The sequence below is a fragment of the Gavialis gangeticus genome, unplaced genomic scaffold (assembly GCF_001723915.1).
Source record: "Gavialis gangeticus isolate Ggan-Ray unplaced genomic scaffold, GavGan_comp1, whole genome shotgun sequence".
Lineage (NCBI taxonomy): Eukaryota > Metazoa > Chordata > Crocodylia > Gavialidae > Gavialis > Gavialis gangeticus.
Genome location: NW_017729022.1, coordinates 93,853,007 through 93,862,114, shown reverse-complemented (window position 1 = coordinate 93,862,114; position 9,108 = coordinate 93,853,007). Strand labels below are relative to the sequence as shown.

Below are 9,108 nucleotides of genomic sequence, written 5' to 3'. Positions count from 1 at the left end.
TTTTGTTTGTGGCTTTTATTTCTTTTGTCAAATATTTTTGTAAGTTTTAAATGAACTGGATGTTGATATTAATGCTTTCTTCAGGGTCATAGGTTAGGGATAAAAATTATAGAGGTTAGGTAGTTTTCCAGGCCTTGGAATATTCTCCAGTTGGAGATTCTAGAGACAAAAGTTGGCCTGTATGCAGTTCTTACAGTATTTGCTAGCATGGTTAAACATCTCTTCACTCTTCCGGCTTATGGACATATCTAATAGAGCTCTGATTTTGGAAATATTCTCTTCACTACCTTACATACACAAGGTAGCTTGAGGAGTTGAGAAAATGAAGACGAGATGGCAAAATCCCACTTTGCTCTAACAGTTTGTCCAAAAAGGGAGCCTCTCCATTCAAGAAACCAAGGGAAACGGTGGTAATAATTAGAAACCGTGGCTTATTCAATATCTCAAAACATGTATGCACATTGTCGGTGGGTGCATCAGTGTGAGATACTATGGCACAGTAGCAATGAGTGGCAATAGTACCACAGAGTAATAATCAGCTTCTGCACAGTAGTATTGGGCAAAAACCGTGCAGCAACTGTACTGTGCAGTCATTTGGTATTAACATAAGCAAGTACTAAAAGATTGCAGTAATGACTGCACAGTGGGTGGCTTACGTAGATGTGTCCAGTGATATATAAATTAATGACAATGGTATTAAACGGAGTAGCATAAACAACTAAATAAGTACTGTAGAACATCCTGACACTGATTTGTTATATTTTTGCCATGATATTCCAACGACACATGATAAGGTTGAGTCACTGATGCAATCTCATTATGCAAACTTTGCAACCTGAAGGCAGTTTTCTTTATGGTTCCATTTCATTATGAACATTGCCTTCAAGTTATTTAAGTGTCCAAGTAAAAAATAGAAACCAGGAGTTCTGACTCTCAATCATTTGCTTTGGACAAGTTACTTTGGCTTTGTTATGAAACCAGGTAAAAGTTCTCAGGATTGCATTGCTCTGATGAACTTCATTTTCAGTCTAAAATACAGTATAAATAATGGGATTTGCCTTGGAGCCAAGCAGAATTTCTTCCTTTGTGCCTACAGGAGTTCAGGAACTGCTGTAGACCCATTGCTTTGAAGAGTACTGTGGTGGAGAAGAAATGGGGGAAAGGCTAAGGCCTAGTCTATGGACTACCCAACACTGCTGGCTGGTTGTGTGGTTGGAGTGTGGGGACTCTAATCCATAAAGTGATGTAGCAGTAGGCTTGCCGCCTTTTGAGGCAGTCTTCTTCCCAGGCTTCCCATGGATTACTGTGATTCCCTTATTTTGTTTGCTGAAGCTACAAGGCACATCAAGTATTAAGCAATTATTTGTTTTTTCCAGGAAAACATTTTATTTCCAGTCAATGTCAAAATCTCTTATTTTATTTGCAGAGTGTGAAAAGGAGCCTGGGTCCTTGATGTGGGTGTTTGTGCTGGTAGGAAACATTATACGAGGAATGGGTGAAACTCCCATTATGCCACTGGGCATTTCATATGTGGAAGATTTTGCCAAAGCTGAAAATTCACCTTTATACATTGGTAAATCTGCAAGCATTTGGTTTTATGTTAAATATAAGAAGTGTTCTTAACTCATTTAGACTTTTCAAGGTAATTAAGGACTTTGCCAACCTGTGTGAACACAGGTGGGTGAATAGGGCAGTAAATGTCAAATTGGTTTAAATGTGCCTTGATTGTATCCTCATAGCTATGATACTTCCCTGAAGATCAAGTGGGGGGATCACTGACCACATATCTATCAAGCACCACTTAAATAATCAGAGCTCTGCCTGGGGTCAGAGATCAATATACATGCTTTCCAGTGCAGGATTATGACCTTTAGCATTCACTTTCTTTAAATATGCTAGTGACTGAGTTTTCTGGATGAAATGTTTGACAAATAAAAAAATAGAGTTCTTTGATGCAAAGCCTATGAAATCAGTAGGAAGAATTGTACACATGAAGGACTATGAACATGCTGGAGAACAAGGACAGAAAGTGATTTGTAATCATCAAAACCATATTCTCAGAACTTTATGGGGTCAATCTATCTAGTCACTATAGATAGTTGGGAAATGTTCATAGAATCATACAAAAGTAGGGCAGTCAATTTTTAATGAAAATAACTGTGGAGGGCCTGATTCTGTATGTTTTTCACTTTTCTTTGCTTCAGGCTGCCTGCATACAGCCACGGTGATAGGCCCCCTGCTTGGTTTCATGTTGGGATCATTCTGTGCACAGCTGTATGTTGATCTGGGATTAATAGATCTAGGTAATGAACTAATATGTTTATAATGTGTGGCAGTCAATCAGTAAGGATGAGTAGTGTATCTCACAGCACTGGCTGCACTTGTTTTATGCCAGCTTGCTGGTAATACTTTTATGAAGCAAAATCAGTATATGATGCTCAGTTTGATAAGATCCCCTGCATTCAAACAAGATTAAAATAATCTGCAAATAAATTATTTGTTAAATAATATCATATGAGTTCATTCGATGATGAAAAATATAATCAATTAATTAATTAATGTCCATATTTGGCAGATAAATCTAGTTGCTTAAGAAAAGGCCACCTGCACTTTTGAAGAGGTACCTTGAATCTTCCCAAGAGTTTTCTTCTGTCTCAGATTTTAGAAGTGCCTACTACAAGTGAGTGTGGGGGAAGAGATCTAAGAGCTAATATGATGTGTGTTTCTTTACTTTTAGAGGAGGTGACTTTAACCCTAACCGATGCACGTTGGGTTGGGGCATGGTGGCTGGGCGTTTTGATTTGTGGATCAGTGAATCTCCTCGCTGGCATGCCTTTTTGGTTTCTGCCTAAGACCCTTTTCAAGGAAGGAGAAGAAAGTGATACTGAGGTACCACACAGAATAAGCGAAACACTGGTACAGGGAAATGGTAAAAACCAAGTCAAACAGAACATGTATGAAATCGCTAAAGGCAAGTTAAATAATTTTATTTTATTTCTCCTAAATTTATCTTTGTCACTATATGGTAGAACAGGTTAAAATACAATAGGACTATAGGAAAGGCTTTCTTTTTTCCCTTATGACATGGGCTGTGTGTGCTTGTCACTAGAGATGGGCCTGAGCTGCAAAGTTCATACCTCAAAGAACAAGAGTGTTGGTTTGGTCTCTTATAGAGTCACAAACCTACTGTGAAATGTATCTGACACCTCTTTCTTCCCGCACTTTTGTGTATTTGGATGTGGAAATTTGCTTCTAGTGAGTCACTAGTTATAACTAAAGTTGAATGAGATTACAGTAGGCTGAGCTGCATGGAGTCCGGTGCTTCCCTCCATGGCTGTAGGGTAGGAAACTAAAAACTCCTCAGAGGTGTTTTACTTTGTAGCGCCCCAAAGTCATTTGCTGCATCCCAAAGTCATTTAATGCTGTAATGTGCTACAGTGGCTGGAATGAATGTGCAATATGCCACTGAATGTGCAAACAGTGCCATTAAAGTGGTGCAAAAGGCATTTAATCCACTTTAAACCTGCTTTAAAGTGTTGTCTACAAATGCCCATATTTACTTGAATCCAAGATGAGGTTTCCCCCACATTTAACATGGGTAAAAATCCCCTTATCTTGGATTTGAGTACAAGCAGGGAGGCAGGCAGTTGTTCTGACTCCAACTCTGGACCTGACCCAGGGTTGAGTCAGAGTTGGAGACCTACCTGGTCTTCCCACCCGCACTGCCTTGTCCCCAGCTGTCTCTCTTATGCCCTCCCCATCTGCTCCCCTACCACATCTGTCCCACTGCTGTCTGCTCCCCACAGCCTGTGCCTCCTGCTGCTGCTTCCCCTCCAGACTTGGCTCAGGCCCTGCTCCACCCCAGGGCAGAGGACACATAGTTGCTATGGCCCCAACCTGGCCATGTAGTGGTAGCAGCAGCCCCAGCCCAGTCAGAGCTGGAACCAGAGCTGCTACTGCTGCTGCTGCTGTTGTGTGGCCAGGCTGGGATAGCTACAGCAACAATGTGCTCTGTTCCCTAGGCTGGAGTGGGGCCAGAGCAAGAGCTGGAGGGTAGGGGCAGCAGCTGTGGGGAGCAGGTGATGATGGGGCAGATGTGTTTGGGCTATAACTGGAGAGTAAGCTAAGCAGTGTGTGTGTGTAGAGGGAGGGGGAGGGGGAGGGGAGGTCAGGCAAGAGACGCAGAGGCAGTGGCAGGGGGAGAGACATTTGAGCAGAGGCAGAGGGGGCCATGTAGCATGGGAATGGGAGGGAAAGGCAGGTACCAAGGTGGACAAATGGCAGGGGAGGCAGGTGCTAGCGGGGGCAGGCACTGGGTAGGACAGGTGGTAGATGTTGAGGTGTGTGTGTGGGGCGGGTGTGGGGGAGATTTCTCATCTGCTTGGCGCATTACTGACTGCCACTGCTTGCTCTGCTGTAGCAATGGGGGGACAACTTTAAGACGACCCTGCAGTAATTAGATTCTGTACATGGAAAATGATAACTATTTTTCCATGTATACAATCCAATTGTTGGGGCTTATTTTAAATTTAGAGTTGTCTTGGATTTGGGTAAATATGGAAGTTCTGAGGTCCTAATATTCAGAATGAGGGTGCATTTGCCAATGCGCATTCTCTGCCCTTACTTAGTGCAGCCTCTTTTAGCTGGCTCAAACTGGGTATTCCACATTCAGTGCACCCCAAGTCACTAATCACTGCTGAAAGTCTTTACTTATACTACAACCTTTGGTAAGAAACAGATGACTCTCCAAGAGCTCAGCTTGTGGCATTCCTAATTCTCCAGTGTGACTTCAGAATGCATCTCTCTTTGGGTGCTGGTAGACAAGCCGGGAGGCTGCTCCAATGCATTGTGATTACAGCACATCAGAGCAGAGTCGATTAATCGAGTCTGTTGGAGCGTGGTAATTACTGTGCTCCAGCAGATCTCCTGTGTCTCGTATGAGCATCTCTGCACTTGGAAATGGTGATGGGGGTGCTTGAACTGAAGCTTGTCAGACAAGCTTTAGTTCAAGCATCCCTGCCACAATTTTCAAGCACAGGGATGCTAATACATGAGACTCTGTGGTGCTTTCATTAGAGTGGCTCCTGGAGCCACTCTAATTAAAGTGCACTGCTCATTCCTGGAGCACATGTAAAAGTGCCCTTTGTTTATCACTCACAGGAATAACACATTGTATTGTGTTCAGGGGGAAATCCATTGTCCCTGAATATCCCTAATAAAAAGTGTCTTGGTTTCAAGTGAAAACTTCAGTTGTCCTATTTCATCTTAATACTCCTTTGCATTTTCTAGAAAATCTGGATGCTAGACTACATAGCATATGTTTTTATTATAAATTAGACTACATTGTGAGACTGATGTACTAACCTTCCTCTACTGAGATACTAACCAGCCTCTGAAGGGTATACGTCAATGCAAACTAGTGCCTGTTTTTAATAAATCAAGGACATTGTTATATAAACCTTTTTGTTTGCTTTCTAAAATTTCTTAAAAACTGATCAGTACATTTGCTGGCACAGAAAGTAGAACAGAAAGAAATTTCTTTTTTGTAGTCTGTGTCCTGATTCTATAGCTTTTCTCAGACAATACTGAAAAAAAATGCACCTCATTTGGAACTTTGCCTGTGATTGTTTGGTAGGGAAGTCCGTAGTTGGATCCTAGGCATCCAACAGAAACACAAAATCCAATAGAAACACAAAATCAGAAAGAATTAGGAAGTCTAATAGTCCAGGGGAAGGAAAAAGAAGCATTGAAATCCTTGTCTGTATTTAATACCTGGGCAGCATAAGTGAAAAAGCCATAATTAAAATGCAGCACATTACAAATTAATTGAAAAATAAGCTTGGCAGCATGGAAGGCTTAGGGACAACAGAAAGCATCTATGTTGGGTATGGAAGAGAGGGGAAAAGATTCAAACAAGAAAAAAGTCAGTTAAATTTTTCATTAAAAAGATGTGAGAGCTGGAAAACAAATCCAGAATGAGTTAATACAACCCAAGGGGCTTATTAGGAACCAGAAAACTTGTAGAAATACATCTGGGAAAGAGGAATCCTAGAGAGAAATTAGGGTCTTTATTAAATGAGAGATAAGATTAACGATTGTATACAGTGTCTGGGCCACTGAACTCCTTTTTCAAATCAGAAATTCCAACTGATGAGCAATCCTTCTTTAAAGAAAACCTTCTACCTCATAAGCTTCAGTAAAAATTTAATCAAAAGCAACATAGAATTGAAGAGAAGAGAAATTGATAAAGCATAGAAAATATTGGAGCATGAAAAGAAAAGCTAGGTAGTCATTGTGTACAATGCCATATGTTGCAGATGGGGTTATTACATTGTGGAAAAGACATTTTGGAGCACACAAGGAATATTTTGGGTTCAAATATAAAATCTTTAGAGGACCATGATAGCTGATTTTACTTAGAGCAGATCCAATTCAGTCCAAGATCTAATTTAGGGCCTCTTCTGCTTCTTTTCCTGCTGCTTTAGCCACACTCAGCAGAGACTAATTTGTGTTGTGGACTTTCACAATAACTCCGTTTTTTCTGTCATTCCAGATTTCCTGCCATTTCTTCGGGCTTTGTTTCACAACCCTGTGTATATGCTGTTTGTATGCATTACTGTTTTACAGTTCAATGCCTTTGATGGCATGATATCCTTTATGCCAAAATATCTGGAACAGCAGTTTGGGAAATCTGCATCAGATGCCATCTTTTTAATAGGTACACTTGCATTATGTTTGTTTTTTCCCTTGATCAGCTAATGATTATACTGAGGGCTTTATACAGAAAATACGTTTATATACTGAGAAAGGTGCTTATACAAGAGCTAGATTTAACACAAAACTGTCATCTGATGTTATGAATTTATGAATTTATACCAAATGAATCTCTTAACTCATTTTAGTTATCTTTTTCTAACCATAACCTCACACACATTTTAAAAATTAATCTTAATGTACTGTCATATTTATGTTTTCATGTTTATGAAAATGACACCTTGATAGCACTCCCTTCAGAGACAGCAGTTGTTTGAATATATGCTCAGCCAACATTGTGCGCATTAGTGTTTTCCATCACACCCTTCTCTGAACTGTTGCAGATTCAGGCTTTTCCTAAAGCCATATTCTCTCATTTATCTATAACACCACATGGCAAAGGAACAATGCTCCCAATGTTTGCCTACCCTTTTTGAGTCTGTCTTGTGTTGCTTTGTCTTCTCTGAAGATTAGTGTTAGAGGACAACATAGTGATGGCCCACGGAAGCGGGAACCAGAGCAACTGAGGAACAAAAGGGAAGGCTTCTATGGATCTTTTTCTCTTCAATGACTTCTACTTCCACTGTCCATTCATGCACTTTAATTCACCTGGAGTGACTTTGTTTGATCAAAGTAACAACATACATAACCAAAAACAGGAAAATAACTCTTTCAGGGGCTTGTTGCATAGGATACTTAGCAAATATTTTATCTGAGACATAGTAAGTGTTACCATCCCATATTAAAAGTTAGAATGTGTTCTAAGTAGTTGCACGAGAATGCTTACTACTACTAGGGCTGGAATTGGCTGTTCCCTCCCTCTTCCCCCTCACTCCAGACATTGAATTGACGCTGGCACAGCTTGCATGTGTGCCTGTGAGGACATGCAACTCCCACCCTCAAATCCTGTGGCCTCCCTGCTGCGTGCTTGGCACTGTCCAGCCGGGGAGTGCCTGCTGCTGGCATGCAAGGGTGAGCCAAGTCTCTCCTGTTGGAGGTGGGTGGAGGGAGGTACCAGGAAGCAAAGCGAGCCAAATCTCATGAACGCTGCATGCCCCCAGAAGCTGGGGAGGCATGGCAACCTTCCACAGGTAGTGTCAACAGCATGGTGGCAGTGAGAAGGGAGCTCTTGCAGGCAGCCACAGCAGTGTCAGTGGTGGGGGCGGGAGAAGGCGGGGGGTTGGCAAGCACTGACCAGTGCTCAGTGACCACCTGAAGACACCACTACAGTGGCAGTGGCACCTAGGGACTGCCCACCAACGCCGCCAGCAGTGTCAGCAGCGTCAGCAGTGAGGGGGGTAGGTGGCAAGCGGCGACCACTCGCAGGAGCTGCCGGCTGCATTGGTGGTGCTTTTTGCATGGTGTGCACCGCCAATCTCAGGGGTGCATGTGCACCCACGTGCTCCCCCATGCGTTGCTAATGCTGCCACTGGATCTTGAGGTTGAGCCATGTGTGTGCCACTGGCAGAGAGATGCTGTGGCCAGTTCAAAGCTCTGATTTGGCGTGGAGGTTGGGACCAGCAATTGGCTGATTGTCAGTTCTAGTTCCAGCATCAGACTGGAGGCAGTTTCAAACTCGGGTGCATTGTCAGGGATGGGACTGACAGCCAGTTAGCTGTGTTTGTATTATCCCCACAGATCAGCCCCAGAATAACTAAATGTGTTACTTAATACAATCTGGAGATACTCCTGCAAAAAGTTGTAACTTTGCTATAAAACGATTGCACTTAACATGTGTTTTTCTGTTTGAATGCACAGATGTTCATGCTTTAAGTGCAGTTAACATATCCTAAGTATAACATGCAATATGGCTATAAGTTAAATCCAGTCATAGCTCATACCTAAATTTAGTGTCTAACTAACTCCACCTGCATCAGTCTCTTTAAACTGCCATAGTTTTTAAGGTATAATAAAGGATCTTTAAGGTATAATAAACACATCTGATAATCACAGTTTTTGAAGTTGCCTACATCACACCTCACAGCTCTCATGGCTCATGCCACTCTGCTGTTCTGCTATTGGTTGAAACACTCTCAAAAGATCAGTCTTACTAGCTTTGTAGATGAAGAATTATTTCCTGCATTTTCATAGATTCATAGACACTAGGGCTGGAAGGGACCCTGGAAGTTCATTGAGTTCAGTCCCCTGCCCGCAGGGGCAGGAAGTCAGCAGGGATCATAGGATCCCAGCAAGATAAACATCCAAATGTCTCTTGAAGGCATTCAGAGTAGGCGCTTGAACCACCTCCAGCGGCAATCTATTCCAAACCTTGGGGGCTTGGACAGTAAAGAAGTTCTTCCTTATGTCTAGCCTGAAACAGTCATGGAGGAGTTTGTGACCATTCAACCTTGTCAT

At 42.1% G+C, this 9,108-nt stretch overlaps 1 protein-coding gene across 1 annotated transcript in view; it reads left to right on the top strand.

Moving 5' to 3' along the window:
- SLCO1A2 (solute carrier organic anion transporter family member 1A2) overlaps positions 1-9,108 on the top strand; it is a 38,050-nt gene that overhangs the window by 17,519 nt on the left and 11,423 nt on the right. Inside the window, exons 6-9 of the mRNA XM_019515623.1 lie at positions 1,427-1,573; positions 2,205-2,303; positions 2,738-2,971; positions 6,554-6,718. Coding sequence (XP_019371168.1) covers positions 1,427-1,573; positions 2,205-2,303; positions 2,738-2,971; positions 6,554-6,718 — 645 coding nt within the window. The remainder of the gene's footprint in view (positions 1-1,426; positions 1,574-2,204; positions 2,304-2,737; positions 2,972-6,553; positions 6,719-9,108) is intronic.